Source organism: Cloeon dipterum, chromosome 4 (genome assembly GCF_949628265.1).
Source record: "Cloeon dipterum chromosome 4, ieCloDipt1.1, whole genome shotgun sequence".
In the NCBI taxonomy this organism is placed as follows: Eukaryota; Metazoa; Arthropoda; class Insecta; order Ephemeroptera; family Baetidae; genus Cloeon; species Cloeon dipterum.
Window position 1 is genome coordinate 33,427,914 of NC_088789.1, and position 19,050 is coordinate 33,446,963.

The 19,050-nt window shown below is 41.1% G+C and overlaps 1 protein-coding gene and 1 long non-coding RNA gene across 2 annotated transcripts in view; both read right to left on the bottom strand.

The window, feature by feature from the left end:
- Positions 1 to 4,310: 4,310 nt before the first annotated feature.
- LOC135943855 (uncharacterized) overlaps positions 4,311 to 19,050 on the bottom strand; it is a 79,332-nt gene continuing 64,592 nt past the window's right edge. Inside the window, exon 5 of the mRNA XM_065490520.1 lies at positions 4,311 to 4,890. Coding sequence (XP_065346592.1) covers positions 4,664 to 4,890 — 227 coding nt within the window. The 3' untranslated portion in view covers positions 4,311 to 4,663. The remainder of the gene's footprint in view (positions 4,891 to 19,050) is intronic.
- LOC135943629 (uncharacterized) lies at positions 5,232 to 8,619 on the bottom strand. The gene is made up of 5 exons (XR_010575234.1): positions 8,516 to 8,619; positions 8,116 to 8,179; positions 7,194 to 7,864; positions 7,056 to 7,139; positions 5,232 to 5,618 (listed from the first exon to the last, which is right to left on the bottom strand). It is a non-coding gene; the product is annotated as an uncharacterized LOC135943629 (long non-coding RNA).

A 19,050-nucleotide genomic window follows, 5' to 3' on the forward strand; every position in this document is an offset into this window, starting at 1 on the left:
ACAAAGGAGGCACTCTCACCGCTTGATACCTTCTACGAACTCCTGCTGGCTGGATACAAGACGCTCAATTTTTAATGTAAACGGATCCCTATGCTAAAACCGCTTTAATCGAGCTTTCGTACGCGGTCAGCATGAGACGGTAGGAGGCATCAAAAGGAGTGCTCTGCGCACCTCCTCCTCCAGCCTGCTAACCTGATACAAGTGGGGCATTTTCACGCTACAAGCAGCGCCATGCTCGCTTTTTTTCACTTGGTACCAGGATGGCACACGATACAAGGAGGTACATTTGATACCTTCTATTGTCCCCTTCACCTGACGCCAATGGCTTGATGAAGTAGGGTTTTAAAGGACGATGGATATAACGGCAACGCATCCTTGAATCATATCGGTCGAAACTGGGCGATTTTCAGATATTTCCCTATCCTTTTACTTGGTAAGATATCGATGTATCAACCAGTATCGACCGATACTTATTAAAAAAAATCATACCGCAATCTGCCCCCCTTCAACCCCTTTCAACATGTTGCGATTTCGATACATCGCCCAGGTAGGAAGGGTAACCAGTGTACCTCCTTGTATTGCGTGCCCTCCTGGTACCAAGTGTCTTTTTTGAAGAGAAAAAGCATGCATGTCTCTTCTTCTAGCGTGAAAATGCCCCACTTGGATCAGGTTAGCATGCTAGAGGAGGAGGTACGCAGAACACTCCTTTTGATGCCTTCTACAGCCTGATGCTGACCGCGTACGCAAGCTCGATTATAGCGGCTTTAGCATAGGGATGCAATTCAATTAATAATCGAGCATGTTGCATCCAGCCAGCAGGAGATCGTAGAATGTGTTTTCACCTGCTTTTGCTGCATGCGTACCTGATACTAAAGCCAACGTAAATTCTGATTCTTTCTATCTTCAGGTGAAAACTGCTGGTACCGCCACAGCTAGTTGGAGCTCTCTTTTCGAACAAATAATTCAGTTTTGCATAATTGTGTTTGTTTATTCATGAAAACGCTTAACAAAGTGAATTATTACCATAATAATTAATTATTCAGTGATATTGCCAAAGTCAATTCAATTCCATTTTCTGTCAATAAATGAGAATAATTCGCAATACATAATTTATTTAATTAGGTGCCATATTAAAATTGACGTTCAGAATGAAAATAATAAATTCTTGAGCTCAAATATGTACTAAATGTAAACAATCAAACTATACTTGTAAAAAATCTCTTATTATTGTGATTCTTAAGACTGATTTGTTGTAATTTTTCCAGTTCTATACGCATTGAATAAACATCCTCTACTCAAACACGAGACGAACATTTGGACTCACCTCCAAATCTTCAACGCCGTCCTCGGTCTCGGTGTCAACTCTATCAGTCGCCTTCGTGAAATTTGTCGTCGGTTCATTACTGATGATGACCTTGTGCCCTTGGAGGGCGTCTGCATCAGGGTGAGCGGCCATTCCCCCTATACAAACTGCGAACCGACTGCCTACAGCCTCAGTCTCCTCTTCTCATTCGCAGTTTTTTATGATAAATAAAATTCTTAATGTAACTGACCGACGAGAGGCTCCAATTATTGTTTTAAACAAATGAAAAAAATGCTTTGAGTTGCTTAAAATTGTTTTTTTTTTCACAATCAATAAATTATCTCGGATGCCGGACTTTGTGAAGTGTCAAAATTTGCTCTTTTCTTTTAATCTGATCCAATTTTATGAGCCACGGGCGCAGGCGAATTACCACTGCTGGCAACGAGAGTAACGGCCGGCCACTCCTTCCTGATATCTAGGAAAGGGAGAAAATTGGTGCGTTTTACTTGAAAATTTCATTTTAACAATGTTTATCACGAGGCAACTCTAAAGTATTTGAAAACGAAATAATTCATTGCTTTGTAGTTATTTACAATTTTTAAATTTAAAACTATCACGCGCGCTGTGTTATTTCTAATTAAAATTAGACGGAAAATCTCAGGAAGTTAATATTTGATATAAGTCGCAGGTGAGCGCTGCTGCCGCTGGTACTAAAAAGCTCCGCCCTCGATACTCAGGTAAAGCTGCGCAGCTGAATCAGTAGAAAAAAACTTAATAGCATATTTTTTTTAATTTCTAATTTATGTACGCGTGCGGAGATTTTATTTTAAATTTTGCCGTAAATTACAAAGAATTGATCGATATGTATTTCATTTAATTTGGAATAGCCATGAGATTAAGATTACTAAAACCAACTATTTAATATTGAAGCTTTCTGTTCTCTCGAGGGCTCCTGCTTTTGGGGTTTCAAGGACTGAGTGTGGTCAAGTTGCCATTTGATTTTGCTTAATCTCAAGACCTTTTTTTAGTATAAATTTGTTTAGATCTATGAAATCATCGTCTATTGAAATCATATATAAATAAATAGCAACAAAGAAAAAAAGAACAAAAAAGAAACAATAATAAAAACGTTGAGTTTGGGGAAAAGAGCAGCAAAAACTGCAGCAAAAAACCGCGTTAAAAATTTGTACTATTCGTGCATTGAGCGTCAACAATAAGAAAATTAACTCGTAAAAACGACTAGAATTAGTTTTAATGATTATCACAGTCCGTTTCATGTCTTTAGTCTTCTGAGCAATAATAACATATCGTCAGCGCGAACCAGTTATTCATCATGGGTTAAAGAAAAAATGTAGAAAATTGAAGATTTAATTCCCACCTTTTTCGCCTTCGTTCCGTGTTTGTTCTGAAATAAACAAAATAATATATAGTATTTTAACCCGGACAAATTTATAGCGATTATTATCGAATTTTGTATGTTTTTCTAATTTTCAATCAACACCATTTGAAGGCTCTGATCCGAATGCTAATTTCGATATATCGCTCAGTATTGACAGATATTTTGTAAAACGCTTCCCAAAGCAAAATTTTGTATTTTTGTAAATAATAAATGCTCGAAATTACTCTTGTGTGCTATTTATTATATTATTATTTATTTGTAAAGCATTTTCAAGAATAAACAAATATTACGCAAAAATGAAGTATTTATTAAAAATGAGAGCAACTAACTTAGGAGGTACCAGCTGTTTTCGCATGAAAATATAAAAGGAAGCATCTGAATCTACCGTTAAAATCGTGCTTTTGTATCAGGTACGCATGCAGCAAAAGGAGGTGTAAACCCCGCTTGATACCTTCTATACGGTCTCCTGCTGGCTGGATACTACACGCTCAATTTTTAATGCAATCGGATCCCTATGCTAAAGCCGCTTTGATCGAGCTTTCGTACGCGGTCAGCATGAGACGGTAGGAGGCATCAAAAGGAGTGTTCTGCGCATGCGCACCTCTTCTAGCCCTCTAACCTGATACGAGTGGGGCATTTCCACGCTATAAGCATCGCCATGCTCGCTTTTTCTCTTCAAAATTAGGCACTTGGTACCAGGATGGCACGCGATACAAGGAGGTACTTTTGACACCTTCTATTTCCCCCTCTTACCTGTTACCAAAGGCTTGATGAAGGAGGATATAGAGGGGGGATGGTTGACGGCAACGCATCCTTGGAACGACAGTCGATACTGGGCGATTGATCGATATTTTCCTATCCTTCAACAAGGTGCGATTTCGATACATCGCTCAGTTTTGACCGATTTTATCAAGATTGCCGTGATTGCTTGAGATTTTAATTAGAAATTACACAGCGCGCGTGATAGTTTTAAATTTAAAAATTGTAAATAACTACAAAGCAATGAATTATTTCGTTTTCAAATACTTAAGAGTTGCCTTGTGATAAACATTGTTAAAATGAAATTTCCAAGTAAAACGCACCAATTTTTTCCCTTTGCTAGATATGAGGGAGGAGTGGGCGTGACTCTCGTTGCCAGCAGCGGGGGGTCCTCCTTGCGTCTCTGGCGCAAGCGGGATACCCTGTGGGGGGAGTTCATCCCCGGCGTCTCAGGCGTAGGCTAGAACACCCTGGCTGGCAACATTTTAATTTTTCCCTTTATTATTTCCTAGTAACTTTCCAGCTGTGGGAACTTTCCTGTGGGAAAAAAACCCTGCTGGTAACTTTTTCAATTTTCCTTTTGCCTTATCCGTTTTTTTATTTTTTTCTCTCTATCCTATGTTCCTTGAATATGGTTCATGTCTTATTCAAATAAAAAATGCTTTTTTTCAATGCGAGCCCTATGCCCAGCATTTCCATTTTCTCCCAAGGTTGAGTTGCCGTTATTCGCCCCCTTTTGAGTCATCTCAACCTTCCAGCAGTACATCGGACATAATAATGCAAGTTGCCATTTATTTGCTTAGATTTGCAGTGCGTTTTAACTGGAACAGTTAGAAAGAATGCGCGGCGTGTGAGCAGCTGTCTCTTTATTAGAATACAGGTGAGATAAAAATAAATATTTCGCAGCGTAGCGCATAAGCACTGAGAAACTAATAATACGGGGTGTCATTGCCCACCACCGTTACGTGTCATTCTTCTGCTAAATTCGACGGTTTGTGAGAGTTAACAGAGGCTCAGTTGAGAGCGGCATCAGAATATAAATTAAGGATCAGAGAATTGTTCACGCGAGTAAATGCAACTCGGCTCTGCTCCTCCATTGGCATTGGCACGTCCTCAGTTTTGAGTGCTTCCAAAACCTTTTCGTAACTCAAATCCTTCTCGGGAGAAGCCAACGGCGCCTCTTTTTCCACCAAAGGCATCTCTTAGTCTTCAGACACAGCCAGAGGCTCTTCTTGCTTCTCAGCTTCCTCCACAGGTTCAGCTGGCGGCGTTTCAGGCTCCTTTGCGATTTCAGGTTCTTCCGCAGCTTCCTTCGGAGCTTCGGCAGTCTCGGTTTCAACCTGAGGTTCCACAGGTTCAGCCTCTGGCTTGGAGGCTTCCTCGTTCATCTCACCATCCACTTCAGGTTCTTTGGCAGGTTCTTCCTCGTCTAAAATTCGAAAATAAAGCATATTTCAACCAGAAAAAATGAAACCAACCTTTCTTGTCTTCGACGTGGTCGCCATTTTGCTCCTTGACGGCGGTCTCCGTGTCCAGCTTCTCCTCGGCTTCCTCAATGCGCGGCTTCTTGGGCTCGCGGGCCTCGAGGCCGTTGTCCTTGGACAGACCGTTGGCCGTGACCTGCGGAGGATCGTTGCCGCTGACAACCAGAACTTATCGATGCGGTTGTACTGCTGCCTCGGCGTCGTCAGCAGCTCGGACAGGCCGACAGGCGCTGCAGGGTGAACGGACACCTGAGGAACGAAACAGACGCTCAAGGTCTTGAGTGGCGTCGAACGCGTCCGGCGACTCGGAATCTGGGTTGAGAATGAAGGCGTCCAGCACGAGTGCCCGTTTGCGCTGGAAGAGCGGCTTGTTGCTGGTCCTCGGCAACAGCGAGTCGACTCGGCCGCCTGTGCGGGCCACGGCGCGCAGGTGGCAGGTACCTCCCGCTGGTCGGGCAGCGCCTCCATCCGTCCGTCAGAGTCCGTGTCCGTAGCCGAACCTGTTGACGTTGACGACCGGCCAGGGGGCTACCACTCTTAAGGGCCGAACTTGTTCCCGCTTAGAGCTTCCCAACCCAACCGTTGGTGTCACGTCGGTCACTTTAAAACAGGCTTATGGCCGCCATATTCGGTGTTTTGGGGGGCGTAACTTTGTGACGTCATTTTCTAGTCACTAAAATGTGTTAAATTCTTACTCACAAGAATATTATTTTCTTTGGAATTTATACTTCAAATTGCCTACTCTAGAAATATAAAGGTTTTGTCAGTTTTTAAATAAATGTTTTTTTACTTAGCTCTAATGAACACATTTAAATAAAATTTAAAAGTAGAGGTTTCTGCGCCGAGCAACACGGAAAATTTTGGGACAGCCGCCAGCCGCCGGTGAAAAAAGGGTCAAAAATTGAATAGAGCAGGAGAAAAAAAATGTCTTCTGGCCCTTCCGTCGCTAAGCACAATCTAACTTCACGTTACAAATAATATCAGCCGCCGGGGAAAATGGCCAGTCGCCGCCAGGCAAAAAATTTCAGCCGATTGTGAGTGGCTTTGCTCTTTGGCCACAAGCACGTCGAAAATGTCCGTCACAACGTGCACTTGATCCTGATTTTCGAATGCCAGCAGAATGTCCATTTGGCCTGATCGAGCGGCAGGCGGCCACGGAGGCCGCGGGCTTCGAGCAGCGGCCGCCTTTGTGCCCTTATTCCTCCGCCTCTGCCACAAATGCACAGCAGCGAATTCTGTTGAAGGGAAAATGGCCACGTGTTGCCTTAAATCTCCCGGCTGACAACCCGAGAAAAGATTAGAAACTTTCAGATTTAATTTCATTTTTTATAAGAAATTAAGAGTCTTAATTGTTTGCTTTTTAGAAATAACAAGCGTTGGCGCCATCTTTTGGTAAATTGGCAAAAATTATATCAATAGAAAACTCAGGAATTTCAGAAAACAGGGCAGCGCGTATAAATAATTCTTAATTTTCAGACAAGAACCAAAATATTTTCCACAAATTACTAGACTAAACTATACTGTGTCCTCAATTGGTCCTAAAGGATTTCATCTAATAAACTGGTCACTCTATTAAGAGGATTTATCTAAAAACAATGCAAGAATTAATTTATTTTTCTTCTAGAGGCCTCAGCCGAGAGATTTAAGGCAGCGGCTAGCGGGATGGGCTTATTGTTAGCAGAATTTTTTGCGTGGCGGCGGCAATTGGCCAATTTCCCTGGCGGCTCGAAGGACCAGAAGACATTTCTCTGCTGCACCTTGCCAAAGATTCACTACGGCTGGCGGCTGCCTAAGTGACCAAAAATATGCCGGCTGACACAGCACGGCTGGCTGAAACTTCAATATTTCTTTTCTCTTAAATTATTTGAATCATTTTTGAATGCTTTTATGCACTTTTCAAAATTTTATAATTAAATAGAGCTCTAAAAACTTTATCCAATGTTTTTAATTTGGCCAAAACTCTGCGTAATGTGACATCAGCAGGAGGCGTGAGGGATTGAGGTGCCGAGTGCGCTCAACACTGAGCATTTGTTTCAATCGAGGAGCGAATAAGAATAAAAAGCTTGTTTTTAAAGGTGCACAACTCAACCAAACAATTGAATTGCCTCACCTTATCAAAGAGGTCGACGTGAGGAGTTGATTTTGGGAGAGTGGGAAAAGAAGTGAGTCCGAACGAGAACATCTGCGAACACGGCTGAAAATTTGCTCATTTAAAATTACAATTCCACTTTAAAATAATAATTATTACCGTCAGAAAGTCAATGTCTGGCATGTTTTCAGGAGGAGCAGGCAGGCCAAGAGCGGCGAGATCGATCTGCAGCCAAAAATTCAAATTTTTAATTAATTCCTGACTTTACCGACATTCGGAGCCAGAGAAAAACTTGCTCGAGACGATGAAACCAGCTCTTATGATGATTATGCATGTTTGAACACATTGAAAGACAAATAAAATAATTAACACGTAACATCCTAGGTTATTACGAATTATTTTTGTCTTTTGTTTAAGAAATTCATAAAATTAAATAATAATTGCTGAGCTTTGGTTCAGTCTTCAAGACATACTGCAGGTCTTGCTCCACAGAAGGCTCAATCCTGAATAAAAATAAAAGCGACATTATTTAAACAAATTCCTCGGTCTCCTGAATTAAATTTCTCTTCGGCCTGGTGCGGTTGAGGGTCTTGCCGAGGTCTGCCTCGGTGGCCTCATGGGGCCGCCGCACCGACGGCGTGTTCTTCGTCAGGGCTTCCAGCTCAGGTATTCGCGTGAGAACGACGCGGCACTTGTCCACGCACGCGCAGACTGGCGCCTCTCGGCGGCCCGCTGGAACAGGCTTCGGCCCGAATGAAGAACTCGTGCTCGCCACCGAGTCTTGCCGGAGCCACTGCGAGGAGCCACCAAACAAACGCTGCACGTGGCACCTGACAAATTAAAACATAATTATCAATTCTGACGCAGCTGAAAGTGATTCGGACGAAATAAGTAATTTTGATGTCCGTGTTTTATTGGGAAATCTAGTAACTAAAAATATTATATTTAAAGAATGAAATTATAATCTCAATTACATGATAGTTTTTTTGTTATATGACATTATATAATTTTTAAGAATTTTAATATAACAATTAGGTTTACAGGTTGCTCGTTTCAAAAGACACGACGTAATTTCACTTACTGTCATTGGCCGACTCGTGCCCGATTTTTGACTTGGGTCCAGAGACCATCTCTTCGTACAGTGGCTAGAAGAGAGCAAAAACATCAGAAAACACGTTAAAATGTCTAAAATACACTAACATAGAGATGGAGTAAAAACAGACTGAAATGACCAGTCTGACTAAAAAGCAAGAAATCTGAGGTCCAGCTGGACATGAGGCCCTTTGCAGTTTTATCCCGAAGAAAAATAGCTCCAAAAGTACCCCTAAAGTGTTTTAATTCCCCCTGTTCCTCATACAAATCAATGTAATAAATCAGCACTAAAGCCACTAAAGGTGGACACTTCAAAAGATTGGACCGGCCGCGCGCACTTCTTCTCGCTGCTGAAGAGGAAAATGGGACAATTCAGCCACTAAACTCACCGTCAAAGCAAAGCACAGATCCTCCAGATGCGGATGCTGCCAAAATCCACCCCAACGCCTCTCTAAAAACCTTGCAAAACCGATAATGCATTATAATTAATCGGATTATGGAGACCGCAAATCACCAAGACAAAACAATAGCGAAAGCGAATGGCGGCAGCAGGCAGCAGCAGAAGAGAATGAAGTGTGGTGCGCATGCGTGACTTGCAGATTTTTGCCTTCGCTTGGCGGGCTGGCTGGCAACCGCGCATTATTTATTTCCCGCCAAGAGTTGGCAATTATTGGCATCGCCGGCGGGTGCGCTTGGCCGCCTGGATGATGAGAAAGAAAAGGCGTAATTGACAGGTCGAGTCTCGCACCAGACAATCAGCGCTTGCAGAGAGAGTCTGGATTCCAGAAATTCGCAGACAGAACAAGCGGCGGTGGATTGGATTCTCTGAATTGTTCTCGCGCCTATTCCGCCGTTGCTATGTTGCTAATAAAAATGTCCCACTGCCCCACTCCTTCGCCTTGCCAGCAACAATTCTACACGTCTCTTCTGCTGCAATTTAATTTTATTCGTCTAATACGACTAATACCTGTTGTCTCTTGTAGACGTAAGTGCTTACGTAATCAGTGTAGGAGTGCCTGAAGCCAGCAGCGGCGGTTGCATCATTTTCGAGCTTCGAGGAACCCGCAGTATCAAGGTAGGTCGTTTTTATTTTTTATTCACAGCAAATCTGGCAAATTATTAGTTTGAACAAGCGTGGCACGCTTGGCAATGCGCGCGCCGAACCGTCCGGCCCTGCGGCCCTTTCGGCCGCGAGCGAAGGTCCCCACGGCGCCTGCCGCCCTGCGGGCGAGTGACCGTCGACGAGGCGGGTGCCCCATGTGCCATTATCCTGTTTTCGACGTGTGGAGTTCCATAATCGAAATTTCTACAAAGTTCGACTCGCGTTTCTTGGTTGTAAACCCAAAACAAACCCTTGTTTATGCTATCAAGAGGTTACTTACGATCAAAATAAGTTGAATTCTACCATATTCCACAGTCATGAGAAAATTGGACGGATTTCGATTCGCATAAAAGTGCGAGGAGAAGCTGCTTTTGGGTGCTAAAAGTAGTGTTGAACTTTTTTCCTATCTCATGCTAATTTTTAACCTCATTGAGCAATTAAACTCTAAATAAACTGGCAATAAAGATAATTTAGTGAAATAAAATAGCGGTGGCAGCACTGCACTGCTGCGCGCCATGAACGATCGTGAAGATAGCCGCTTTTTCAGCAATGCTGCCAACCTAAAATTTCTAACGCAAAAAGAGGGTCGTACGCATAAATTTAAGGGATGGGGGTGAATCGGATACTGCCCAAGTGAAGTAAAATGCAACTCTTATTCGTAAAATAAAAATTTGAGCAAAAGAAAAGGGTGCAAATTAAAGGCTTAAAATTCGAGGGGTGGTTCCTGAAAGGAGTTCAATCTTGGAACCCTTTGAAATTTATATAAACCGATGAAAACAATATTTCCTGAGATTTTGAATTAATTTCAACGTTCCTAACCTGAGAAAATTAAATAAAACTCCGAAAAAGGGTCAATTTTGAGGGTTAAAAATTCAAGGGGTGGCTCCTGAAGGGAGTTCGATCTCCAAACCCTTGCCACTTCCTTCAGACTAATAAATGCAATATTTCCTGCGAGTTTGAATGAATTTCACCGTTCCTAACTCGAGAAAATTAATTAAAACTCCTGAAAAGGGTCAACTTTCAGGGTTAAAAATTCGCGGGGTAGCTCCTGAAGAGAGTTCGATCTCCAAACCCTTTTTAATTTATTTAAACCGATAAAAGCAATATTTCCTGCGAGTTTGAATGAATTTCACCGTTCCTAACTCGAGAAAATTAATTAAAACTCCTGAAAAGGGTCAATTTTCAGGGTTAAAAATTCGAGGAGTGTCTCCTGAGGGGAGTTCGATCTCCAAACACTTTTTAATTTATTTAAACCGATAAAAGCAATATTTCCTGCAAGTTTGAATGAATTTCACCGTTCCTAACTCGAGAAAATTAATTAAAACTCCTGAAAAGGGTCAATTTTGAGGGTTAAAAATTCGCGGGGTAGCTCCTGAGGGGAGTTCGATCTCCAAACCCTTTTAAATTTATTTAAACCGATAAAAGCAATATTTCCTGCGAGTTTGAATAAATTTCACCGTTCCTAACTCGAGAAAATTAATTAAAACTCCTGAAAAGGGTCAATTTTCAGGGTTAAAAATTCGCGGGGTAGCTCCTGAAGAGAGTTCGATCTCCAAGCCCTTTTTAATTTATTTAAATCGATAAAAGCAATATTTCCTGCGAGTTTGAATGAATTTCACCGTTCCTAACTCGAGAAAATTAATTAAAACTCCGGAAGAGGGTCAATTTTGAGGGTTAAAAATTCGAGGGGTGGCTCCTGAGGGGAGTTCGATCTCTAACCTCTACTCAATTCATTTAGACTAATTAATTCAATATTTCCTTGCGAGTTTTAACCAATTTAATCGTTCCTAACTCGAGAAAATAAATAATTGGCTAAAAAAGGGATTAAATGAAGTTTTAAAAATTTATAGAAAAAAGATAACAATATATCTCTGAAACATAATATAGTGTTTAATTGTGTACATTTTTATTGTTTACGAGGGTATACAAATAGTATATGTTTTACTACATTTATATAGTCTGAAATCGAGATATTTAATCAATTTAAAAATTTGTTAGAGGAAACAAATGTTTTCAGCGCCTTTTTGAACTCTAGAAATGAACTTCATTTCGCACCTGCTCTACGAGGTTGTTTTATATGTCAAAGTATTAAGCAACAACCCTGTAAACAGAAGGCAACGTGCACCTGATATATATTGAATCATATTAAAAAAAATTAAATACGGGATCAGGTGCGGGCTTGGTGGTTAATATTGCAGAAAGTGCCAACATGGAAAAACTCCTTCAACGGGCTACTAATTGTAAGCCACCCTTCAGAAGGTGCGCAGGGGTGCGCAGAGTACCGGTAAAGAATTTGCAAGTTACGGCCGCAAATTCAAAGGTTCAAGCAAATTTCGAGTATGTGTGCGATTAACAAAGGGAGTGTCAAAGCAATGGGAGGTAAATTTGAGCAGTTGGGAGATGTAATACTGGCTACCCAATGTCAGAGATGGCAAAAAGTGGTTAGTTTAGTGACTCGAAAATGCTCGAATTGCTCAACGGGCTGGTTTGCACCTTTTTCCAGCATGCGTGGCTTCACGGGACGATGTCTAGCGTTTCAATGCAGTCCTCGGTGCGGAGGCAAGTGGCCCTTGAGTGGGCTGGGTCCCTGTGCGGCCTGGTGCGCCCTTGTTATCCGTTCGCGGTGTTATTCGCACTCGGAATTCAGCATTCGTGCTAGTGCAGTGCGCGCCCTTCCCGCTCAGAGGACAGGGATAAAAAGAGCAAAAAAAATCAATTCATCTTGTGACGTTTTTGATAAATTATTGGCTCCTACATATAAAATGAAGGATCGGTTTACACTTTTGCACAGCCTTCCTTAACCAAAAGTAAGTTGCTGCCTAAAAGCTTTATTTTATATGGGTCGGTGACCAAACCACTTTCCTATCTTCCCGTTTTAAAAATATAGCTCAAAATCCGGCCATTAGTCGCGGGGTGATGCGGAATGAAGTCCGAAGCAGTCAACCTCAAAAGCAGCGCATAGGAGAATTAAAAATAAAAAAAACTTGGCCGTTTTACGTTTAGTGTGTGGGCAGCGCGGGCGGCAATGATGCCTAAAAGTCGCATAAAATTTTACAGTGAACATAACTAACATACTGGTTTTTCACATCCGCCCGTATTTGGTTTTCAAAATCTCACCATTTTCGAGCTCCCCCCACCAATTTTCGAAATTTTCAAAAAAATTGCTTTACCACAATGCAGATTTTTGCGGCTAATGCCGCCTAGCCATCCCAGCTCTAGGTATCGAATAACCAAAATATTTTGAGATTTGGACAGATTTCTGCTACGTGGTATTTTTACAGGGGCAGAGTTTTTAATTTTATTTTCGATATCCTCTGACTTTTGGTGTCCATATCTTGGGTCCAAAACACAAACATTAAATTAAACGGGCAAAGATTTGCTGTGGAATTTGTCTGGGAACATTTTTAGACCAATTACGACCTGATTCAATCAGTTTACTAGGACTAGATTGGTTTTAATGTGGTTTTTGCCCTTACTCCATAGGAATAAGATGGAAATCGAAAATTTGCAATATTTTCCACAAGAGCTTTCAATAAGGAATCTTAGGTTTTTCATCGAACGCGTAGGTCATTTGCCGGTCTAGAAACCAATTTTCAGAAAAGAAATTTTAAAAAATAGATTTGGAGTCGATGAGGAATAGATCTGGAATCTATTTGAGACTAAATATGAGCTGTCATATCAAATCAAAATCCTAGAACAAGTGAAGTTTTGAAGTTTTAAAAATGTTATCTTTTCGTTTTCCCACAATATGGATAACATGGGAAATTATGGGAATTTTTAGTACTAATTATAATTCGGCTACGATTACTACCAAATCGTCTTCTAATACACGAACAATGATGCGAAACCTAGTTAGTATTTTTCTATCCCACATAGGCGAAATATGGCGATTTTTTAAAAGTCTGCATTACTCTCCGCATCAACGAGCAGCACATGGGCGCCGCTGACCTCCTTGGCCAATTTGTTTCCGTTTTGGCCATTGAATCACACTGGGGGAGTAACATAAGTGACTTAAATTTACAGTTCAATCATTGGAACTTTGCTAAAATTAATTTTGTGTTTTTTTTTCATGTTTTGTTTTGCGCTCGCGGAGATGATGTGCAGCGTGCAGCTGTAGTGTGCCGTGCACAAGGGCGCGTGTTTACGGCCTGCGCGCAAGCACACCATTTTTGGTTGATTTGTGTTTAAATTCTGCCCTTAGTCCCATCGTCGACCACGACCCCTCATCGGATAGGTCTTTTTCCGACTTTTACCTGGAACACCAAAACGACCTTTTTCAGGGTAACCCACTAACTCGACCGGAAATCCTATCTGCGGCGCGTTCTTAATGCTTTTTCCTGCGATTTCTGTCACATTTGACGATACACTGCGACGATTATTCACCCTCGCCTGTCACCAACCGGTCGCACCACCTGAGAACTGTTTTTAAGTGGTTTTGACGGTATCATCGCTAATTATTGGCGCCTTTAAGTGGATTTGGCTCTGGCAGAGAGCCGCAACGGTGCGGCGCCGCGCAGCGCCACAGCAACATTTTTCGGTTTCCGCGATTTATTCAGAATTTAGAACCGCACTGTAGAGAAGGTGAGCTCCCGCAATGATTTTTTGCTTAATTTGGACCCGCGCAATGAACCGCTGGATTGTCCCATAATATTTAAAATTCACGTCATTACATATCAGTGCACAACAAGCATTAATGCGATCGTAATATCGTCAGGTAATACCCTGACAAGGGTGCGGTGAGCCCAAGGTCCTGTTGGCGCAGCAAGTGGTTGAAAGAAAATTTAATAATAATAGAAATATAAAATTGGGGCCGCAGGGGCGAGCTAGGGCGTAGGTTAAAAAATGAAGTGTAACATCCCGAATCACCGCCATCAAGTCGCATCTCTGTAGCCAAAATTGCAGGCGGTTTTCGCACAACTCTTATTGTAAGAGCGTTATGTTCGCAAAAACGATGGTTCCCGGGAATTTGGAGTTTCTTGCGAGCCACGTAATAATTTAAGTTGTGACGTCGCACTGCTGATTTAAAGAAAAGTACGATAATTTTAAAATAAATCAAGTAAAGGCTACGGACGCAGGCTGGCATGTCGGTAAAGGGTGATCCTTTTGGTTAAAGTCAAGCGGAAAAAGCTGACAAGTCGCAAATATACATTTAAAAATTGCGAAAACCTTGCACAACGCGATGAACACTTTGAACGTGCAAAAACAGCCCTCCGCCAGGTTGGCGTGAAGTTCTGGAAGAACATTAGGCAAAGCTGTATAATATACGGTTATACGAAAATGATACCACATATATATACTGAATTTGGCTCTCCCTAGAAATACGGAAGCAATCAAGCATGCGAAGTCATGACTGTTTTAAAATATAACATGTTCCTAAAATTATTGAACCAATGGAAAGCCTGCGATATGGTGATGAGAGAGATTATGCCGCCAAGCCAAAACTCTATTTTGAGGGGAAATGCGGTGGAACACAATGCTAAAATTCGTGTCCTAAGCGGACGATGCGGCGACGCCGGCGACCAAGCTGAAAAAATCTTGATATGGGCGAAACAACCAAACGAACATTGCACGCCTGCAACTCGCAGGAAATATTGTTTTCGTCGGTTTAAATAAATTGGAAAGGGGTTTGAGGCCGAACTCCCCTCAGGAGCACACCCTAGAATTTTTTATCCTCAATTTTGGCCCTTTTCCGGAGTTTTACTTAATTTCCTCGGCCCAGGAACGGTGAAACTAATTCAAAATTTCACGAAATATTGTTTTCATCGGCCTAAAGGAATTGGAAAGGGTTTCGAATGTCCCATGATCATTTCCAGTTCCACTTTGCCAGGCCGCATCGGCCAAACTAATTTATTGTAAAAGGTGGGCGTGTTTCCTTTCTTTGAGCGAGCAATAATTAAAATAAATTCGTCATCGCAGGGCTGCCTGAGATGAAGCTATGCCGTCAGCGAAAGACATCAAATATCGCACCCAAATAGAAATTCCACTCTCTTTTGCGGCTCCAGAAATGTCGAAAATTGGGAAACGAGTTCCAAAAGTTGGAAATAAGTTAACAAAACAAATGTATTATTGCTGCTTGCCGGTCACACAAAACAATTTTGATGAAGCAGGAACGCTCAACCGCGTAAATCGTAGCCGCTGTGTCATCGCTGCGCTCAATTTGACACTCGCTCGCACTCGCACTGACTGCATAATGTTCTTTTAATGTCGAAATATTACTTGAACAAATTTTGCTGGCTGGGCAGTGTCTATTTGAGCTCGGCCGAGCTCCGTTGAGCGTCTTCTGCGGCCATTTCTCGACTTCACACCTTTTGCTGTCCACATTTTGTAAAATCCACGTCCGCCATGTCCATTTTTATCTAAACGATTGGCTGAACACACACGTTTTCTTTTCAATTTGCGGCAAAATAGAAGACAGTCGGTGCGGGCCAGTTAATAAATTCATGCTTTCAGCTGAGCTCGCCCCTATTTCCAGCGCAAAAGCCTCTTTATTTTGATACTCAAACCCACGGGAGAAAGGCAAACTCCAAATTTTACACCAGGAAACGGTCTTTACTACTTGCAATTCAAATATTTCGACAAATTATACCAGAGCTAAAACTCACAAGAAAGTAAGTAAATTGAAAATAAATTAAATGATGGGATTTACGGAATATGTTGGAAAATTTGAGATCTTTGAATGGCTCATCTCATCGTATATTAGACTGCCATTTCATATATTTAGTTTTGTTTTAAATTCCTCTCGCCGGGCCCGATTGAACCAACAACGTCAACTTGGACGTGTCAAAGGTCAAGTTCCAAGTTCTGAAATAAAGGTCACTTCTGTCCGTAACTTTTGGAATCCAAATAAATTTTGAAAATGTGCTGGCAAGTGTATTTTTCGCTTTTGAGATGAGTATTTCAACTTCAAAATTTGAAGTTTTTGCCAATAGTGTCAACTCAAAATCTCGGATTTTAATTCGCCATCAGAAATTCAACAATTCACGCCGTTATTAGACTCTTTCCAACCTGCCGAATATTTTAAAAATATGCCCGTGGTTTATTTTTTTCATTTTTTCGATGTTATTTCTTGAGAGCTACTCTTGTCTTATTATCTTCGCATTTCTCTCGTTGAGTTTGACTAATATTAGTAGAGTGACACACAAAAACTCGTAATTTCGCAAAAATAATCCAATTTCCAGAAATAATCAAATTTTTAGTGCAATGTTGACAGTCTTAACAAATTGCTTACTTGGTAAAGGTTCTAAAAAAGTTAAAAAGGTTTCTTCAATTTTTTTCTTGGTATAATCGAATGAAATTTCGGTCAAGAATATCAAAATTTATTTAATTGTGACGAAAACTATTTCAAAGCCTGAATCTGTCGAGACAGCAAGTTGTTGTCCCCAGCGGTTGATTTATTTTGATGAAAAAGAGTGCGCGTTAAAATTTCCCCAATTGACAGACAAAAAACAGTTGAAAAAAAACCACAATTCCAACTTTCGCGTAGGTCTACGTTATAAAAATTGAATTTTTTATTTAAACTCAAATTCGTAACTGAAGATATCGATATTTTTTATTTTTTGCATAGCTTATATTTGAAGAGCACAAAAATTGATTTGGAAACATTTAGAAGAGCGTTGTTATTCAAATCTGTGAAGAAAAGTTACTGATTTTTTGCCGCAATCTTGTCTCTAGCACAAAAGGGAAAGCGCGTTCACGTGCACTTGAAACGCCAAAATTATTATTATGAATTATAACCAGTGTTATAAACCCTTTGTGTCCCAAGTTCGATTCGCCAGCTAGCAAGTACTAAAATTTGGAAAGCAATAGAAACTCGTTTCAAAAGCGCAACACGAGAAATTCAGTTTCGTTTCATTTTTCCCGGTGACGCGTACTTGCAATTTAGCAAATTGACGCAAAAAGGTTTCTCTTCAACCAGCAGATCAACGAAAAACCCCCAAGAAATTGCTCAAATTATCAGATTCTCGGTCTCACCATAAATAACGAATTTATTATACATTTACGCAAGAATCGCGGCAAAATCCGCCACTGACCACAAAAGGTTTCAAACGCTGTCGGATGGATCCCGACGAGATCAGGCATTTGTCTCAAAATATTTTGACCAAAACTTAATATTAACAAAATAAATAGCTGGCACTCGCCTCTTGAAATTACTTATATTTTAAGCTCCAAGAATAAAATGATAATAAAATCGCCAGAAATGTACACATCGATGCTCTCTGAGTAAAAAGCGGCGCTGTTAATTTAAAAACACGATTTAAAAGCATAGATATCGGATCACTGAACTAAAATATCAAATTTCGGCTACATTGCTGTGATTTAGATTAAAAAATTAAGACGAATATAATTAATTATGTATTCAGGGAATTAGGCCGACGGCGGACTCGTCCATGTCGGCCGGCGGGCGGGCTGGCTTCCGAAACCGCGAATTGTTTATTTTCCGCTAAGGGTGCAGGCTGATTTTAAGTTTAAGGCAATTCACGTCGCCGGCGGGCGTGCTTGCCCGCCTCGATGATAAAAGAAGCAAAGGCGAAATTGACAGAATTTCTCGCACCTGACAATCAGTGCTTGCAGAGTCCAGAAATTTTGGATTCCAGAAATTTTGCTGGCAGAAGAAGAAGTGGCGGTGGCTTGGATTCTCTGAATTGTTTTTGCGCCTATTCCACCGTTGCTTAATAAAAGTCCCCACTGCCCCTCTCCTTCGCCTTGCGAGCAAAAATTCTACACTTGTCTTCTTCTGAAATTTAATTTCATTCGTCTTATGCCTGTTGCCATCGACACAAGTGCTTCGCTATTCAGTGTGGTTTTTGCGATCTTTGGACAGTTTGTTTTGTCGGACGGACAGCAGCTACTTTTCCAACCTATCAGTTATTTAAGGGACCCGTCCCGTATTGCCAAGTAGGTATCGTTTTTATTTGTTCAATGTGTCCGACACGCGCGGTTGCCAATCAAGGCTGGCGGTGAGTTTTAAGACTCATATTGAAAATATTATTAAATTTGGCAGTCTGCAGGCGGCAGTTTTTCTTTTGGGCTCATATGCTTGGAATTAAAATAGTGAAGGCGAAACGATATTTTATTTGGAAATGCGGCATCAACAATAAATTTAAAAAAAGGCTCGTAATGTGCAAGAAGAGAAATGGTTATTATTGTTAGGTAATTCGATGAAAAGGAGAGCGCTCCGCAGGCCACCGAAATTCGCATTTTGATAAATGTGCGCGCTCGGGAATGCCAAAAAAGTCGGCTTAATTTTGCTACATTTCTGCGCCTTGCATGTTTCTCCTTTCCAAGCATAACTCTAAATATCCAGTACTTGTTTATTTATTATGATTTATCAATTTTTTTACTTTTCGGCCGCTATTATTAAAAAAGTTTGCGCCCCAATTTTTTTTAAATACACCATTGGAAAGAGGCTTCAGATCAAATTTCGCCGCAAATCACGAAAATAAAAAGCAAAGAGCGCGCGCGAATCGTCGGTCGTTTTTCTCCGTGTGCGCGGCTGCCAAACGAGAAAGGAAAGTCGCACACATTTCGTTTTTGTTTCATTTGGTCGAGCAAGAGTGTAGCTTTCGATTGCTTCCGAATTCTGGCAAGTTGCGACACCCAAACCGACCAATAACAAAGGATTGACAAGTGCGCCTCACCGGCGGTGCTGACGTCACAAGGGAGACAAAAAGTGGCTCGCCCAGATAGATAATAGTTTTTCTTTTTTCAAGAATATTTGACGTAAAATAAAGTTATTATTTTGAACACGATTTAACTTAAATTAACTTCTCTTTTTAATACAATTTTTCTTACTTTATTCATTAACATTAAAATTAATTTCCG